At 37.3% G+C, this 20,226-nt stretch overlaps 1 protein-coding gene across 12 annotated transcripts in view; it reads right to left on the bottom strand.

The window, feature by feature from the left end:
• Nucleotides 1-20,226, bottom strand: part of DST (dystonin) — a 258,304-nt gene that overhangs the window by 10,381 nt on the left and 227,697 nt on the right. For all 12 annotated transcript variants that reach the window (XM_082277170.1, XM_082277160.1, XM_082277169.1 and 9 more), the window contains 13 exons: nucleotides 19,821-19,940; nucleotides 16,090-16,259; nucleotides 14,955-15,114; nucleotides 13,357-13,551; nucleotides 12,051-12,179; nucleotides 7,784-7,927; nucleotides 6,781-6,969; nucleotides 6,020-6,149; nucleotides 5,032-5,195; nucleotides 4,553-4,715; nucleotides 2,894-3,048; nucleotides 2,659-2,733; nucleotides 1,795-1,812 (listed from right to left, as the gene is read on the bottom strand). In XM_082277170.1, the coding sequence (XP_082133296.1) occupies nucleotides 1,795-1,812; nucleotides 2,659-2,733; nucleotides 2,894-3,048; nucleotides 4,553-4,715; nucleotides 5,032-5,195; nucleotides 6,020-6,149; nucleotides 6,781-6,969; nucleotides 7,784-7,927; nucleotides 12,051-12,179; nucleotides 13,357-13,551; nucleotides 14,955-15,114; nucleotides 16,090-16,259; nucleotides 19,821-19,940 (1,812 nt within the window). The remainder of the gene's footprint in view (nucleotides 1-1,794; nucleotides 1,813-2,658; nucleotides 2,734-2,893; nucleotides 3,049-4,552; nucleotides 4,716-5,031; nucleotides 5,196-6,019; nucleotides 6,150-6,780; nucleotides 6,970-7,783; nucleotides 7,928-12,050; nucleotides 12,180-13,356; nucleotides 13,552-14,954; nucleotides 15,115-16,089; nucleotides 16,260-19,820; nucleotides 19,941-20,226) is intronic.

Raw genomic sequence — 20,226 nt, 5'->3', positions numbered from 1 at the left:
AAGAAAAGCTTGCTTCTTAATTCAATAATAAATTGTATTTGTTATAAGTAAGAACATTCACATGAGCATTATTGTAAGGACTTTTTAATAATGCATTCAATATGTGCCAAACAAACAACCATTTTATATATATATAGATCAAAGTTTTTTTAAAAATGGCATTCAAATTGATGCTGTTTATTTTCATTGGCTTGTTCCAACCAAAAAGTTTTTCTAGCAATTCTGAAGATAGTATCTTCCTTCTTTTCTTTATTTTTTTCCCTGGCCCAGACTCATTAGTCAGTTAGACCCCATCAGGCAAGCACACCAAGGGTCAAATACAGTGCGCTGTGGAAACTGCCCACCTAGCTGCGGTTAATTCAGAAAGTGGGGCTGGAAAGTCACACAGTAATACAATAGTGTCTATCATGGCATTTCTTCTCATGGTAACTCAGTTGATTTCCTTCCTAAAGTAGCCTGGATACCAACTTTCTTTAAACAGTTTTTAACACTGTTTAAAATAACCAGAGGTAAAAGCATAAGGGAGTTTAAGCTACAAAAAGGCCTCTTCTTAACAATAGCCTGTAGGTGCTGTTCTGCATCAGTAAGAATTAGATGCTCTCGAGAAATGCTTTATGTTTCCCAGATCTGAGAGTACAGATGACAGATAAGAGGATTAACATAATTTCAAACAGTTCTTTCAAAAAGAGACTTGTTCTATATGTGGAAAATATTTTAAATTATTGCTTAGATATATTGCTTGAGGCATGTGGCAAGATTATCCACTGCTCTGCACTTTCTTCTACACTTCAATAGTCTCTGCTAGTAAACAAGAGTGCACCCACATTTTCAATATCTTGAGATTTAAAATGGCTATTGCTGTTAACACTAGCGTGTCCAGAATGGATTACATCTGTTATTGCCTTTTTAAAAGCATAAGACAGTAAGAGTATCTGATATCTGATGTGCATAAGGTGTTTCCATTCTTATGGGGCAGATACAATTTAGCACTTCAGGAAGCTGTCTATCAGTGTGTAGCACAGGAGTAAGGGCTGGGTAGTGTTTCCTCCTGAGGGAGGACTCACCAGTGACCCAGCTGACACAAGGTATTCTTAAACACAGCTCCGATACATTATAGACTTGCCATAGATCCTTGAAAACACTTTGGGAGAGGGATTAGCCTAAATGGGAACAGCAGTTTTATTTTGCTTATTTCCAAAATATGTATTTAATGATTCACTGTCTTAGTACATAAAATAACAACAATCAGCTAGGTTTTTAATCAGTCTGCTTGATTGTGTAGAGATTGTACCCTTTTTTGCAAAGATGAAAGTATTTTTTGTGCAATTTGCAATAAGTAAGTGATACAACACTGGGGTCTGTTTACCATGATTAGCCCTTAATCGAATGGCCTAAAAAGATATAACAGAATTTTGAAGGATTCGACTATAAAACTCAAAATTGATTAGATAATCGTAATCTCTACAACTGCAGTTTAAATGCTCAAGATTTTTTTGCTATGGGAATTGCTGCTGACTATTATCTGGTTCCTTTAAAAGTAATATCCTTAACAAGGAAAATGGCCAAAGAAAGCAGGTGAGGGATTGTAGAGGAGGGATCCTGAGACAAGGAATGCTCCATAGCATTTAAAGAAATACCACAGCTGACCAGCAATGAATTAGCTGAAAATGAAAGGATGGCAAGAAGACTGACCATTGCAAGCTTAAATCACTATGCGTTAGAAAAGGGGGAAAAAAAAAAAAAAAAAAAAAAAGGGAAAAAAGAAACTTCATAACACATTCCACTGGTTTATACCTGATTTCCCAGGAAGAACTGATAAGAAATGAAAAATGGAAGAAAGACACGATTAGTTTACAGGAAATTCTCTACATGACTCTAGAACACATGCAAACTAACACATTAGACATTCTAAATAAGGTATCTACTTAAGACATGAGCAGGTAGCCAGACATCCAGAGACTGAATATTGGAAAATATTCAAGGCCTTCATTTCCTTCCCATTGCTGTTTCTGTGGTCTCTTAAAATCTACAAGTACTTATTAATCTCTCTTAGCCAAATATTGCATATTTTACCTGAAATTGTTCTGGTTATTGAATCCAGGGGTAGCAGATCTTTCTCTACTGTGTGATATTTATTTTTCTGAGATCTAAAATCATTCTGCAGCTATCTAACACTTCGCTTATACTTCAGAAGTATGCGTGTTCCAATAAAATGACAAAAGAGTGTAAAAATGATTGAATACACTTTGTTAAAAGATTTTTGAAGTACAAGACAAATACCACAAGAAAATATCAGTCACTGTTTTTATGAAACTAATAGAAAATCAGCTATAGTTTAAACACTTAAAGTATCCAGGCAAAAAGACCGGCTTTTGAGGAGACATTGTACGTATGCATGTGTATGGATGTGTGCAGTTAGCTCTTAAAAATTCCTGATTGAAAACAGCTTCAGTAGTCTAAGTGAAAAGAAAGAGAAGCAGCAGCAATTTTCCATATTTTTAGTCTATATGTTCTAACAAGACATAAAAAATTTTGACAATCTTAAAGAAAATGTATAATTGTCATTCAAGACTTTTGTGAATTCATATAGCCTAATTCCTTGTGTAAACCGTGTCATATGAAGACAGCTGAGAGAACTGAGGTCCTTAAAAGACTTACCCTGTACTTGTTATCCCCAATCTGTTCCACTTGAAACCGTTTCGCACATTTGCATTTCGCTACCTGCCTTGTAACCTGCAAAAAACCACAACAGGACAACTACTGTAAATACCACATTTCTAAAGATTTGTGTGCCTAGTAAACTTCAAATTACATAGGAGTGAAAATAAAACAAATTCTTGTAAAAAGTTACTCCAGGAGAACAGAATGCAACCTAAGAAAGCAGAAAATATACCTCATCTTCAATTTTGTCAGCATCTGTGAGAGGCTTGTATGCATCCTTGTTTGGATGAAGAGCTGCCACAAATTCATAATAGTCAATATATCCATCACCATCTCTATCAAAAATGTCTGCAACAGCACTCATTTCAAGTCGGCTTGTAGGGAATTCTGCAGGACAAAGACAACAACACAAGTTAAATTTTTTGGCTTTTCAATCCCATTACAATGAGAGGCTTTATCACAAATATTAAAAGGTGATTAGGCATTTGGTGACAGATAGTGCTTATCAAAAAAATAAGGACATTCAAACAAGTGAAGGAATCTTTCTGAAAAAAAACCGATCTGGATCTCCGGTGTTACCCAGATATTGGATAAAATGAGCACCATAGTGTGGCTTGAAGACAGACACAAAAGCAAGGGCACAGAATAAACTGTAAGATATGTTGGGGGGGAGGGTAAAAATTTTGACCTTCAAAGTGTATAAAACACCAGAAATTAACAAGATAAATAGTTAGTGAGGAGATGTCAAGCAAGCATTTCACTGCTAATTAAATCTGGAATGCAAAGCCTTCCCAATGTAGATCTATGCATGGTGTTCCATGAAATCCTTCTTTAGACCAAGTTCACAATGCAGAGTATTAACTCACACAGAGATTTCTTGATTAAATGGTCAAAGAAAATGTCAAGGTGATGAACAGGGATTATATCAGGAGTGTTTGGCAGTCATAATAAATTGATACCAACTGCATTAAAAGAGTAAACTATTTAACTTCTTGGTGGTACCAGGTTTTTTTTAATAAATTTTTGTTAATTCAAGCAAAACAGCAATATTCACATATAGTGATCTTTTACTCTATTTCCTCAAGCAGGGAGGAAATATACACAGTACAATATTCTCCTACTGAGCAACACTGAAATGAAATACTAGGAGCAGCCCAATTCTGAATCATTACTGTTCAACGCAAAAGTCTCCATGATCTGAAGATAAAAGATTATTTTAAGTATTAGGCCCTTATCTGGTATGAGTCTGTTCCTAAAAGGAAGCATGATCACATACATGATGTGGAAGACTTACATTACCACCAACTGTGCACACCTAAGGAATACCAATCCATCAGGAGAGCTAGGAAAATTCCTTTCCTAGTTCGATTGCTCAGCATTTTAAGCCTTATTATACAGGTATATGAATATTGTCATGGCTCATCGAAACACTGGTTTCAAAAATTACACAGTTTCCTTCTATAATTGAGACTATTCCATGTAAGCTCTTTAATAAAAATCATATGGTCCTATGAACTGATCTTGAAAATCATCTGTAGGTTATATAAGGTACTTTTTACTATTATGAGTAATCAGTCAAAAAGTAATTGTTGAAGTAGCTAGTATACTATAGGAATGACAATCTGAGTTCAGTAAACCATCAAACTACTAATTAGGTAATAATATAAATGTGACATTTGTAACCCGATTCACAATGTAAAATAACTGGAAAGAGTTTCTAGAATCTAGAAATATTTTCAAGTAAAGTAATTATAAAGTAATACTTAATAAATTCAAAAAGGAAATCTGTGACCTTCTAACATAATAAACTGCATAGTGTAGACTATCTAGACAAGATGACTTCATGAGATGTTTGTTCTAAGTTCAACATCATGTTAATTTTAAAACTTACTTGAAGAAAGAATTCCATCAATAAACTCCTGTCTTGTAATCTTTCCATCCTGATCTTTATCAATCCTTCTAAAGAAGTCCATCACACGAGACTTCTTATGGTTCATCCATCGCATGTATTTTTTCCTCCAGATATCAAAATCAAAGTTGGCAAATTCTCTCAGCTTAAATAAAAACAGAAAGAACATTTTCTCAGCTGAAATCCATCAATCTAGAACATCAATGAGATAGATACCATCTGCATTTTGTTGAAGAATTGATTCTTTGAGGACCTATGCAAGCATTTTAAATATCTCAACTCTCCTCATTTAAAGTGAGGATGACAGCTTTTACAGCACATTAAAGCACATGTACCACAGTGTTTTCAGTTAGCTGTGTCATACAATATAATATGGAAGTTGTTTACAGTATTGGCAATTTAATCCAGGGTAAAGAAAATTATGCAAAAAGTATGTCTATTCTGTACAGTGCTTTTCTGACCTCTTCAAGTCTGTCCAAAGCATCATTAAGTTTTCTTCTTCTTTCCAGGGCCAGAAGCCAGACTTGCTGCCATTTGCTGACTAAAAGGTTTACCCGTGGATTCTTGGTTTCAATTTGTGCCTGGGCTGCTGATGGATAAATGCCTGGTGTTGGGGAACGCTTTCCTGTTAAAACATGATAAAATGCATAGGTCTCACCCAGCTCAAACAAAACAAACGTTTACAAGAAATGCACTTGACCTTCCTAAAATTATTCCTTCCCGTCTCAAATAAGGAGATCGTACCCATACCCCAAGATGATTCTATATAATGGGATGATTTTTTTTTTTCTTTTTTTTTATCATTCCTGGGGAACAACCCAGTGGTGGTTACAGTCTCTTTTATCTAGCCAGAGCAGCTAGTGAGGGTTCCACAAGTCAAACCACACTGTTCAAATTAAATCTTCATTAATCTCTCAGAGTTGCAAAGTAAACAACCTCATTTTAGAAGCAGGCTCCATGTATGGGCAAGTATAAAAAATACAATGGGTAAGTATATCTAAAAATACAAAAAGCAATTTCCGCACCTGATGATTCACTTTCCATTCAACTCCACTGAATACACTTCTAATTGGATTAATACAATTTTATAGAAAGTAAGAGCACAATTTTGTCTCTGTATCTTTATGTGAAGTTATTTGCACTTTCAGATAATGGTAGATTTGCAAAGACTCTGCATGTACTTGCTCTTGGAAGTTTAAGGGCACAGGAAAGGCTTCACACTTTAAAAACAGCTATTCATGAAGATTAGGACAAAATGTAAAAATACATGTCCGCTCTTAGAAATTTCTTCACAATGAATAAAAATGAGAAGTCATTAGAAAAGTCAGCCAAGAGAATTTTACAGTTTCACTAGAAGTTAATCAAACTTATTAGATTATTAACAATCTGTAAACTTTATAGATAGAGCAATGGTATGTGTGACACTCCCCAAAACACGCTGTTACTTACTTCCTGCTCTCCCCTTATCAAGGACAGGAATATGAGATTGTACTGGAGAGGGTTCAAGTGCTTTCCTTTTATAGGTCTTTGTAACTTTATCCACATCAGGTTGTTTTCTGGTCATTTCTTCCATGAATGTCTGCAATCAGATAGAGGTGATCTTAATTAACAATACACAAAAGTAACCACGGGAATGAAAAACGCACACAATAGCAAAACACCAAAGTTAAAAGAAAGGCACAGAAAGATACTTATAATGCCAGCCTCACAAAATAAACACAGATGAATGTTTTGTAGATAAGAAAAATCGGCAGTATAAGCTTTTAAGATCACTATGGCCTGGCTGTTGAAAGAAGGCTAAATCTAAAAACCAATCTGTCAAATTCCTTTATTAACTGTATATGGTGAGGCGATATATAACAGAATTCTGCCTCCAAGATCTTGCTGTCCAAACTGCATTTCACAGAAGCGAGCCAGCTCTGTTGTGTAAACTGGGGTAAGTCTATGAGCACTACCTACACCAGCAGCCCCCTCTGGCACTTCATAAACCTGTTTTTGAAATCCAATCAGTAAAGCCACACTGCAACACTATTTCTAAGGTGGCAGCACTATCATACATTTCATGTGGGTCTTCTTTCATTCCTAGTATTATCCTTGCTTGTATTCAATCATTATAAGAAAAAATAGCAAAGGAGATTGACACTTGGTCACGAAGCCTAGCTGAGATGTGAGCCCCACGTGAGTGACACATGTCACTTAATAATCCTTACCTGATGTTCGGCTATAAGCGCTTTAACTTCCTCAATCTCCTGGGGGATAACCTCCTTATCTTTTTCAGTTAGTGTAGTCTCTGCCCACTGCAACCAGGACAGCAAGGCTTCCAGCAGTTCCTGGTTAGCAATAAGTGCAGCCAGAGCTCCTGCCAGTCTCTGCTGATGTTGTTTAGCCCATGCTAAGACCTTGACAAAGAAACCAGTATGTGAGTATGTGCACATCTGAAATTCTTCACAATGTATTTAAAATTGCTCTGCTAACTGTAAACCCAGAGCTACTTCTTAGGCCTACTGATGTTTGAACATAGTGGCTGATCACTAACAATAGCTAGGTCACTAGAATTCCTAGTTCAACACATTTCTTCCACAGATATTCAGGACCAGGCACCGCTAAACACAGTAATTAGCACATTCAGGCAATATAATAAGAATTTTAACAATATGTGTGAGTTAGTGAATCACACAGGATTTGGTGTCAGTTTTCCTCCTGGGCACTCCTGAAGCCATACTTTGCTATCACCAGGATTTTGTTTTTCAAGCTTAATATAAAACAGAAAATATCACCTTAACAGCTGAGGGTATAACCTACCTGTAGCCACTTAAATAATTTAGATATCCTAGATTTAAAATATGTTGGACTGAAATCCTCTCCAATGTAATCAGAATCCTTCACATTTGCCCTGTATTTTCTTTCCTTTGTAACTTCTCAATTTCTCCCTAGAAACTATTGACTTTCCTCACTTGGGAAGTGTCAGACAGTATTTCCTTTAATACATACAAACAAAGAAGCTTGACCATCTGCTTTAGCTCTTAAAGCCCTGTAAGTTTTGAAATAAAGCCTAGGGAAGCACAGTATTCACCTCCATCACCATGGGTATTTTAAATGTTTAGTTCTCAACAGCTGGATCACTTCCTCACAGTGTAACTACCACATTACTTGTCAGCCATGTTCTAATTAAAGATGGACTGCTGCAATGAAGATGGTTCAACATATACTGACCTCTTCAAACCTGGCTCTGATGATTGTTATCCAGTGCTTAATGGTGGTGATGGAGTCTGGGTGGCAGATAGCCAGAATAGCTTCTCCCATACCTGTTGCTTTATTCAGTTCTGCCTTTTTCTCTTCCAGTTTCTTCATAAATTCCTAAAACAGAGGTAATAACTTTAATTAGATGCTGACAAAACTTGCAAGAGAAATCTGAGTGCATAATCTGGAAGGTCATGAGCCTTTTGACTGATCAAGCAGATCCAACTTGCAAGAGACAAGTTTGACTTGTATGAGAAAAGCTTTAAAGTGTTTAAAAAGCCTATTCCACATAAAGTACTAAAACAAAGCCCTAAAACCTTATCCCAAGCTTGCTGCTCCTTAAAAGCCCCATGCTCTAAAGATGCATGCCCTTAATAAAGAAACAAAGGAAAATCACAGCATTTAGAAGTGCTGTAAACCAGATATATGATGGTTAGAATCACTATTGGAATTATTTCAACGACTTGGTTTGTCAGTTACAGTACTTCTTCATAATAAACTATCAAGCTCCTACCAGAGGCTGGAAATGTCCAACTATAATTACATGCTCAGACAAGATGACAGAGTTCAGGAGTAGCTACACTAAACTAACACAAATGTGACAACTCAGCAGCTGAGGGGGAAAGACACAGCATGTGGGAAAAATCTCATAAAAGCAAAAGGATGTTTACAGCTTTAGGCACCCAAGCTGATAGTCACTGGTATTCCTATGATGGCAGGACCAGAACTGGATGTGGGGCAGAAACAACAACAAAAAAAAAAGACAACTGGAAGGAGGACTTTTCCCATGCTTTCTATAGCTTGCATTTCTTTCTTTTTTTTTTTTTTCCCTTGCCCTTTTATTTTTGGTTAACCATTACTACTACAATGGTTTTACTTTTCTGCCTAAATGTTATGCAAGTCTGTGTGTCTTTGTGAGCATCCTTAACTGGAACTGCTAATATCTCTCAGTGCCTAGTAAAAATTTTTGTTATACTTTAACATCTTTAATTAGGCTACAAAAAGGAACCACATCTCTGGAAGCTTAACTCTTCCTCTTTCTGGCCATAAAGGGCTATTTTGGATTAAAGATGAAATTAAAGAGGAGCCAAGTCAAATCCTAGACAACTCAAAATCACCAAAACGTCATAAAAACAGGTTCTTCAACAACTCATGATGACATTATCCTGTGCCTTTATAAAGTAAGTATGAAGTTATTATGAAATAAAAGTGTAAAAGACATAATCTCTTCTACCTTGTTCTAGAACTGTGGAATGTGTAGGCTCTACATTTAAATGTATTTGTTGCTAACTGATTTTGATTTAAGCTTAAATTATTGCCAGAGTTTAAGACCCAAATCATAATAGCACACCTTCTTTCACAAAAACGCATGCATCCTTACAATATTTCAGTTCAACATGGATTTGGAAAGGTTGAATTGGATTGTAATGAGAGATTACCAAAATAAGCCAGAGTCAGGTGGAAAATGGGCAAAAAACCCCCATTGTGTTCCCCTGCCCAGCTGTACTAGAATGTTTCAAGAATTAAAGCTATGACACACTACTCACAGTGTATTAAACTCTCCCTAATTGTACTGAACTCTGTGGCAAAACAGTGGTACAGACACATTTACAGGAGAGGAAATGGGATGCTTCTCATTGAGCAATGCAGTGCATTAACCCACTGCAGCTCAGTCCCTAGACAGGCAGACAAGTGACAGATATCTCTCTGAGATAGCAGAATTCACTAAATCATGTGCAATATTCAAGAAGAGAAAGATCAGAAATAGGCATAAAGATGGACCATTTGGATAAAATATTGTCCTGAAGAAGCATTTCTACATGTAGTTGAATACAAATGCAGTAAAACTATTTTATGAGTCACAGTGACAAAAGGAAGATACATTTCATATTTATGTAATAATTTCAGTCATATATTTTTATTTTAATATGCAGCTTTATAATGCACACATGGTATTTAAAAATAATATATATTACTTCTTCCCTTATTTTCTTTTTGTCTTCTTGAAAACTAATGTTATAAGCTTAAAAGGAGATATGACCTACTCAAGAAAAATTGTGAGAGTATGTTGGAGTAAAAGCTTCTCTGGACTCAGGCCCAGAGGAAAGCCAAAGCACAGGGGTTGAATTAAAACCTTTGAATAAGCTAAGATACATGAAGCCACACTGAAGTGAAATAGAAATATAGATTTTTAAATTTCAGTAGAAATATGTGCTAAGTGCCTTAAACATTAAAAAGCTGTAGCAGAGACCTTAAACACAGTTCTTGCTGCAGCAGTAGTACCTTTTCACAGAATTCTTTACTTTAGGACAAAATATAGATAGAATGGTACTGTTCACATATTTTAGATGGAGTGTTCACATAAACAATAAGAGCTGATAGAAACTGTATATGCAAATCTGTGTAATACATGTGTAACACATGTGTAAGACTTACGACTGTTAGAATTAGACCAGGATAGGTTAAGAAAAAGAAAACTAGAATTGTGTGTTAATCTTGTTGGTCAGTTAACAGATATAATCCACACTTCTGTAACAAAAAAATAATAACAGAAGAAACTGGAATTAGAAGAAGAAGCTGTTTGCTGTTGTTGCTTGGCCTTATCATGTAACCCCCTTGAACTCTGCCTTCAAGAAAGCTATGAGACTATGAAATAAAGAACTTAGCAGAACAGGAGCCTCCTCTGCTCTCTTACCCTGGTCCAAGAAGGAAGGGTACCCCATCAAAAGCTCAATAAGAGTAGAAAAACTGTAGCGCCATAATCTTCCTTAGCTTAACAGTTTCTCTATTTCTATTATTTGCCCTTGAAGAGGAAAATGTGGTTGGGAGAACACCTTCTAAAGCCTACTAAAAAAATTTAAGTACAGTATGGCCACATCTAGCACCAAGACTGGTTGTGCTGTGCTAGCTATCATCCTTCTCAGCCAGACAGGGTTTCTCAGAGACAGACTTTGCTTTGGGGTTCCAAGTTACGTTTCAGCTTTGACAGCACAAATTTTGAACTTAGTACAGAAATATTTTGCTAGTCCATCTACAGTGCAGAGGAAGACATTTCAATTTCTATTTTCTAATTATTTCAGTGGACCTAAGATTTCACTCAGTTCTTTTCTCTGTATTCAGGAGAGTAAAAAAATCAAATAAAAGGGAACTGGTGAAGTGCATGTGGAGGAAAGGCAGCTAAAAGACAAATGTCATTGCATCAGGTTGCTGCTGCCAACATTAGTCAACACATTGTCAGGTTGCTACATCAGCACATGCTGATGTATACATACATTTGATGCATACATACATTTGCTAGCTTATGACTGGCATCCAATTTCCAGGACCCTAAGTTAAAACTGAAAACTTTTTCAAAACAGCATTCTAAGTACCTTGAAAACTCCTTAGTTAAGAGCCATTTAATAGTTGCATCTTGCATGCACTCCTCGGCATAAAAATATTATCAAACTCAATTTAAACAGGATGCTTTTCCAATCTCCATTTCATAAATTTTGCTATAACTTTCTTCAGAGCAATGATGAACAAATACAGGACTTATAATTTGTTCTATAACACTGTGGGCACTACACCCTTGGTATTATTACTACTGCATTTACAAGAAGTTTTGTGTAGGCTCAACTGTGCATGTTTGCAGCCCCCTGTTAGGACAGTGAAAATTTGACCTCTATGATCCATACTTAGCCATTTTCCCATTTCCTTACTGCAAAGTTTGATGGCCTGTAATCTACTATCTGCAGTACCTATGCCAGTGCAGTATTTCAGTAGCCAACGCATGTGAAGTATGACAGCACACCATTTCGCCATGACAAAAGGTTCATGCATGACAACATCATTCTGCTGACATTTACAAATGACCTTGCAAGAAAGGTATACGCCAGTTTGGTCAATGTTGCTACGGAGACAGATACACTTTTGCTACTGTAGCAGTCTGTGTGGTAATTACAGGCATCATACCCCACAGAGGGGTTTGCACCTCTCTCTAAATGTTTACAGCAAATTTCTAAAGGCCCGTTATTTCCTTAATAAGCCAAAATGACTCAAACAACAGCCCAAGACTAGTCTGGACATCAAACTGTTAACTACATTAAATTTCTAGCTTCTCTACAGAAAGAGTTGCAAAACCCAACACTGGATGCTGGATAGAACTACCTGGGATAGACTCTGCTGCCTCCTTTCCTCTAATTTTACCACCTATCAGAGCAATTAGAATGAAGAGGATCCTGGTCATTTTCTTGCTTACCCTGTGCTGCTCTATCAGTGTACGCAAGGCCTCTTCATCATCTGGAAGGACGCCGTGGAAACGAAGAGCCTGCTCTGCCTCTGCCAGCCACTCCAAAAGGACATGGACAACAGAGTGGAATTCTTCTGCCTGTTAAGATACAAGAAGTCATGGTCACTCATGTGGTGACCTGACCGGCACACTGCAGCTTACACAAGGAGATTGAGCCCACATTTGGAATCATTAATCATCCAGCAGTACCGGCACATTATCTTTCCATTAAAAAGTCAATGATACACAGCACAACATGTTCATAACTGTAAAAACAGCTCATGCTTCCCAAAAAGTTATAGGAAGCCTAAAAGCCTGTTCATGCTTTTAGGCATCTAATTTATAGTGTATTTGCAGCTCAGTTGAGAATGTTCTGCTTTTACACTGACAAATTACACAGGAGGTGCTTTCAGGGACCAGCTGGAGAGATGAGAACCGTATTGTCTGCACAGCCTAAAGCACCAGTTAAGCAAAATGAATTGACAGCCTGTTGGAGAGTGACTCTTTTGTGTCTAGAGAAAACAAGGAAGATTCACCTTTGGGTACAGCCATGTTCAGACAAAATTAGTGTTTGTGGTAAGTTCAGGATTGTGTCTGCTGAGCAAAGCAGAGCAGGAATATTATACATAGTGGATACATTGCTACTGCAGGAGCCCCATCCTAGCATCAATCCAAGCTAGTATATCTTCAGAGAGCTGTACATCCATATTATCTCAGGTTTGGAAATAATACAGATACACCTATTTATTTGGGATGGGTACCAGCTAATGCTGACATACACAGACTGTTCTAGGTCGTGACTGCACTCAGCACAACTCTATTTTTAATTGAAAGCACCTCACTGTGCATTGTAATTGTGCCAATGTAAAGAAGTTTTCAATACCCAAATTTACTTCTTTCTAGTAGGGCACAAAAAGCATAAATATGATTGCAACCCCCTGCTTCTTGTGAAAGGGGCATAGTTCTTTATCATCCTTCATATTTGTCTGTAACTTCAGTGATTTCCTTAGATGGTAAGGTCTTTGAAACATTTGTTTTGCATTTGTAGTAGAGACTAATAATAACAGTAATAATAAATGCTAAGAGGCACTATTTATGTGCTGTGGTAGAGGGATAGACAAGGTAAGCAATGCATGAGCAAGTAAATGAGTATTTTCAAATGAAATGAGAGTGAATGACATCAAGTGAAAATGAAATTAAATTTCTGGCAACTAAACTGCAAGATATTTTCACTGCTTCTCATACAGTACATGTAGCAACATTATTATTCCTCTACCTGCCGAAGGGCCTGTTCCAGTCGTGTTTGCTTGGATACTGACAGGGCACAAACTGTCTCCCAGCGAGTGCTTAGCTCCTGCATTTGGACTTTGACCCAGGAAGAGTCATCACGACTGCCTTCTATCAGCTCCCTGGCAGAGCGCTTCAGAGCCTGGACACTGCTTGTTCTTTTTCCCAGCTCCTTCTGGAAAACCTAGACACCATCAAATATATTTGAAATGTTTAACTCATTAAGGCATACTTATGTAAAAAACAAGAAAAAACTACTGGTTACAAAAAGAAATAAAAACACAGATTTATTTCTGTCAAGAATAACTCCATCTAGGTGATGCAAAACACCTAAGTTCTGTTTGTTACATTCCATAGGAAGATATTAATACTCTCTTCTATAATAATAAAACTGGAATATGGTAGGAAAACATCAGACAGATCCCAAGAATCCATTCTGGTGCAATGCAGGGGAAATCTATTCTCCTTACCACTGCTGGCTTTCCATTCTTTATCAAAGCAATTGATCTGACACAGTGATTAACACATAAGATTGCTGTGGCAGTAAAAGATCAGAACAAAAGCTAGCAATCAAGGAGAGGGTTTAAAATCATCAAAACAATCCCCATCTGGGGGTCTAACTGTAAGGTTGTGGCTCTTCCTGCTTATTCATATATTTATGTGGGAGTATGTTCACATTAGCAGATGGAACAAGCTCCAGTTACTTAAAGGAAGTCATCTTTAAAGAAGATAATTACAGTGTGCCCTGCCACTGACTGCAACTTACTTGGGATGGACAGTGGGATTTCAGAAGCAACTGAAGCATATTGCAGGCTAATTTTTACAGACTACCATTGTTTCCAAACACTTTTTTTATGAGGCCCAAAATCTCCAGTGGACATGAGATACTGAAAGTCACAGAGGGACCTTCACCTCCTAATCCTCCCAGGCTGCAGAGCTCTGCTGGTGTGTCACCTCTGCAATACAAGTAACCTCAGCAGCCATTTCTTCCGACATACTGAACTGCAAAACTGGGATTCAGAGGTAGAGTCCAACATGTCCTACTTGTTCCCATGTCCAAAACCACTTCAGTAAGAAAATACTGCAGGTTTCCAACGCAAGCTTCCTGGGCCATGGTCTAGTTGAAATCTGTGCACAACTTTAGCATTGTAATTACTTTTCTCAATAAATATACAGCAGCCCCACAGGTCTGAAAGGCTGCTGTCATGACAAGTGCACTGGACATTTGGTTAGCAGATAAACTAAAAAAGAGCTGTCTGCCCCAGAGTTTTCCAGTTAAATAATTTTTGTCATCTCTTGCCCCTAGACACATATTCGCAAATGCATATCTGATTTATGACATGATATTGATAAATACACAGGGTAGCACAATCAAATAGAATATCTCAGTGCTAACTGGTGTCAATGAGTCACTAAGAGTTGTCCTCTTTCAAGTATGTTTTATAGCATTTTCTATTGTTGACTACATTTGTGTTACAAAACTAATTCGTATTTCTAAAAATTACAGATTAGTCAAAGATAAAGATACATTAAAATGTTACATTTATGAGCAATCCAGTAATTAAAAACCACTATTTTTGGAACTACCTTGTGGTTGTCAATCAGGTTCATTACTAAATCAATGTCTCCATGTACTGGCTGGTCTTCTGCTAGTTGAGGTTCAATTTTGTATAACCAGTCAATGAGAGCTTGCAGAGCATCAGTAAACTGTCCCGAAAATAGCAGGGCTTCCTCCAGTTTATTTTGTCTGAGAGGGGGAAAAAAACCCCAAACAACCACACACACACACACAAAAAAAAATCATTTATACATTTTAGGAAAACAGTTTCAGCATAAAATAACAGAATCATAGAAGTGTTAAGGTTGGAAAAGACTGGTAGGTCATTGAGTCCAACTGCTATCCCAGCACCACTGTGTTCACCACTAAATCGTGTCCCCAGGTGCTACATCCACATGCCTTTTGAACACTTTCAGGGACGGTGACTCAACTACTTCCTTAGGCAGACTTCTTCAATGCTTCACAACCCTTTCAGAGAATAAATTTTTCCTAAAATCCAAGCTAAACCTCACTTGGTGCAATTTGAGGCAGTTTCCTCTCATGCTGTCATTTGCTGCCTGGGAGAAGAGACCAATCTCACCTGGCTACAGCCTCCTTTCAGGTAGCTGTAGAGAGGTCTCCCCTAAGCCTCCTTTTCTCCAGGCTAAACACCCCCAGCTGCCTCAGCCACTCCTCATCAGGCTCGTGCTCCAGACCCTTCATGAGCTTCGTTGCTCTTTCCTGGACTCGCTCAAGTCCCTCAGTGTCTTTCTTGCAGTGAGGGGCCCAGACCTGGACACAGCACTCGAGGTGTGGCCTCACCAGTGCTGAGTACAGGGGGACAGTCACTGCCCTGGTCCTGTGGGACAGACTATTGCTGATACAGGCCAGGATGCCACCGGTCTTCTTGGCCACCTAGGCACATGTTGGCTCATGTTCAGCCAGCTGTTGACCAGCACCTCCAAAGAACTTCAAATCAGTTTCCCTTTTTAAAGGGCTCTTCCTTCCCCTTCCTCCCCTGCTCTTCTTCCATACCATTAGGAAAGCATGCATTTGCAGTATTTTACTGCTTTGGCATTCTTAATTATCAGACAAGCTAGCCACTCTGGTTCTACTTTTACCAAAAAATCCCAAAAATAGAAGCCTTTTTCTTATTTGATTAGTAACTAGTTGAGTTTCATTTACCTTTCCACTGACTTTCCACAAATTGTATCCCATTTATCTCTTAGTTCACTCAACATATCATCAAGCTTCAAATTGTCATCAGCCAAGGTGGTTTTCTCTTTCAAGGAACGTCCGGTCCTATTGGTGGTATCATACACAGAATGTTTGGCACCGAGAGATTTCTGGAATTCCTATATATAGGGGAAAAAAAAACCCAAACATGTATCATTACCTGTTTAAAGGCCATTGTTAATTAGTTTTTGACATACTATTTGCAATATAAATTGTAAATGTTGCTGCAAGAATAATTTAAACTCACTGCAAAATTTCTATTCTAGTGCCACAGTACACCTGGGACTTGACACTAGCAGACCCCTGCCTTTTGTCCTTCTTTGGAAATGTAGCTCTATGCTTACTGGAACAACTTTGGGAAAATCCCTCCTTCAGCAAGGGCAATGATTCCTGTCCTACCATAATAGTCCCAAATTTCAGCCTGGTAGTCAGAAGGATGTGAAAGAACTGCTACTTTGGGAGCCATTAACTGAGCATTCTTTGCACTGCATTCTTACAAGCTAAGATTTCAAGCCACTCGTAGAGCTCCCCAAGAACTACAGAGGTTATTCTGTTTCAGCTCAACACGGACAAGCTGGGAAACCTCCAAGCACATGCAGCAGCCAGGTAACACCCCAATAACTCAATTTGAGCTAGAAGTCAAAATCACAAGCAGGTTTCTGTGCCCCGGGACTTTGGACAATGACAATGACAGAGTCTGCCTGCCAGCTCTGACAGCTCCTTCTGCACAGATCCTCTGGAATCTTTTCACAGGCACAGAAGAGCACAAGAAACACAGTTCATCTGATGCCACACAGGAAATAAATTACTGACAGAGTAAATAATTAAATAATTAAATAATTAAATAAAGGAACACTGCCAAAAGACAATACCAGCCCAACATGGCAGCTTTTAAATTGCAGCAATGCTTGAAAATTTTTTATTTGACACCTTCATGAATTGCTAGCAGGGAATCAGTTGAAAAAAAAATAAATCACAAGTTTGCTTTACAAAACCCTTATATACAGAATCAAATATTCTTTCTTCATTTTTGTTACCAAAAAAGCAACATTTGTTTTGTAATTTAGTATTTCCTTACTATTCTTCCATTTTCCTCATATAAAACAAGAAAACAAACTTAAGAAGAAAGATAATTGTCAAGTTAGCACTACAGTAAAAATAAATAAAATTTTCAAAATAATCAATTTTTTGTAACAGCTCCTTCAATATAAACATGTCTGTGTTTCTTTTATTTGAGGAGTTTTGTTAACTACTTAACTACTAACTACTTAACACTACACAGAGAATGTTACTAAATTTGCACAAGGAATCACAATTAAAATTCTGCCACAGAAAGATAATACAGGAAAAACAGATTTAAAGATGGCAAAGGGTTGCAGTTAGTTCATTCCTTGAGAGTAAACTTTATCTACTTTCATTTGACTTCAGTTATAACAGAGTAGATTTGGTTTAAGCTGCCAGGAACAGTCAGGTAAGTTAATTACTGAGATTTTTTTTCAGCTAGATACCTTCCTTCTCAGGAAGACGGGCACATACAGATAAAATTAGCCAGGTTCATATAAATGTACTGTAAGAACACTCAGCATTACCACAGGAATGGTTTGGGTGACCTAGTGCGGGTTTTTCCATTCCTGACTCCTAAAAATGAGAAAAAAATTCTAATAAACAGACCACAAATAACCCCCAAAAGTCCCTGGCAACATGCTAGATATGAGTGAGAGAGAAAACATATTATCTTCGCTTTTCTTTTTCAGGGACTTTTTTTTTGGCAGTAACAACTGGCAAAGAGCAAATCCAAATTATTGCTTACAGAACACATTCAGTTGGGATAGCAAAATCCTTAACTAAATGGAGCAAGGAAACTTTCAAGGCTGGACTGAAAAGACAAAGACAGACACAGGGTATATGTGGGAGTGGAAGGAAAAGACTCAAAATACAAGGAAGGACATTGCAGTGTTGGGAGGTTTGACAACTCATTAAAAAACAATTGAGCTGATTTCTTGAGAGGGTGGTGTTTGAAGTTAAAAGTCACAAAGTTCACAGAACTCCCTCTCTCACACACATTTATATCTTTTCTCCAGATTACCAGTTTCAATCCTTATCTCCCTGTACCAATTTCATCCCATTCCTTAATGAGATTCAAGCAACTCAAGCAGGCTTTTTACATGAAAGAAGATGAAGAAAAAATATCAGTGACAGAAGTAATGAATCTGCCAAACTATTCAAGGAAGCTTGGTCTCATAAAACATACTGCTGTAGGTATAAAGTACATATCAAGTTTATCAGGTTTAACATTTCTGAATATGGGATGAGAATACAGGTAGAAAGTTCTGAAAACCTCAAAGCAAAGTCCCAGCATTGACCATACTTGTGAGGAGTTTGAATAGATAAAGAAAAGAGAGGAGTGAAAGGATTAGAAGATTAGTAAGAGTCAGACTATCCTAACAGCAAGATCCCCCCCTGCCAATTCAGATCACTAACTTCAAATTCTGGCAACAGCAGCAATCCTGAAACAAGCTGAAATTGCAGAGTTGGCATAACAGAATGTTAATGTAGGTTTTATCTAAAAGTTTTAACAGCAGACAGAGATAAAAGTATTTCTGCTTGACCAACTGCCAGCTCTCGCTATATTAAAGGAGAATATTTTCCTGGTTGATAAACAACACGACATGCAACCTGAGAGATGATAAAAAAAATAAAGCAGACTGATGCAGTCATTAATATACATGACAAAATTTGTCAGAGGTAAAAGCAATCACCAGAAGCTACAGTGAAAAGAAAAAATTAGATATGCAAACCCCAGAGGATATTGTGACATATGAAAAAATAGGAGTAAATGGAGAACAATAAAACTGACATAAAAAGTAAATTTATGCCAAAATGTAGAAAAATGAATGCTCTTTCAATATTCTAGTGTTTGATGAAACTGCCCCAAGAGAAATCTTAAGACACAATCTATCTCTGAAGATTCTACCACTCATCCACTTAATCCTCAATAATATATTATTCCAGGCATTTTACAGAAGTAAAAATGAAATAAAGACTTCTGTCTTTGCTATTGCTCTGTGTCTGATGGAATTACAGAGCTTTTACATTATCATTACAAGTTTGAAAACCCAAGTGAATGAGAGAGATTTTTACATATTCACAGCTGAATTTCTGAAAAGCTGGTTTCAGAATTTTGAATCCCTTAAAGAGAAATACGGGAGCAGTATTTGCTCTAATACTGCCACAGTGTTTTCTAGGGGATTTCATTAATATTTCCTCAACATAAAAAGTGACTGCCAATCAAAACACTAGATTATTTTTCACTTTTGAATTTGTCCTGCAGTATTAAAAGGAAAATCTCAACCCAAATAAGCGGACAGTAAATTTTTGGTTTAAGAACTTAAAGAAAGCCTCTTCAGAGATCCCTATTCTGAAATAGTATTAATTTGTTTTTTAAAGTTTCCATGGCAGCGTCTTATTCTTTCCTCTTCATTGTTAACCACTCCCCCACATATCAGGTACTGTGAAAAGTTCTTTTCATTCACACCCTGTTACAACACCATCATTTAATTTGATGTGAATAAAAACCCCATTGCAGTGAGGCCACAAATCTACTTTCTTTGCTGATTGAACAGTACAAGGCTGAAATACTTACCTACATTTCACTGGGCATTTTGCATGTCATGACTCACCTTGTGCTGTGCAAGCTGCATCTTTATTTTGTCAGGGTCATTTGCAATTTCAAGATCTGAGTCCAGAGATTTCTCTGACTCTTCCAGCCATTCCATAAGCTTATGCCAGGCTTCATGGAACTACAGAAAAGTCAGATTTGCACAGATTTTAAAATTCATTGGTTCATGAAACAGTCCAAAAACATTAAACCCCAACCAAGACTGGCAAACTTTGAGAAAATTTGATGTGTTTTTACTCCCTGGTCTCTCAAACAGAACTGGTCCAACCATGTGCCCACTGTATTTCGCCTTCCTTCTCCCTAGTGAGTTAACAACCTTTAACGTACATGATGTGCACACGTCATATGTATTTGTCAGAGACATATTGCTAACATCTGTTGATGTGTTGGTCATTCAGATTCCTACA

The sequence above is a fragment of the Coloeus monedula genome (genome assembly GCF_965178545.1).
Source record: "Coloeus monedula genome assembly, chromosome: 2".
Taxonomy (NCBI): Eukaryota; Metazoa; Chordata; class Aves; order Passeriformes; family Corvidae; genus Coloeus; species Coloeus monedula.
The sequence above is the reverse complement of the archived record's forward strand: the minus strand, read 5'-3'. Positions and strand labels throughout refer to the sequence as shown.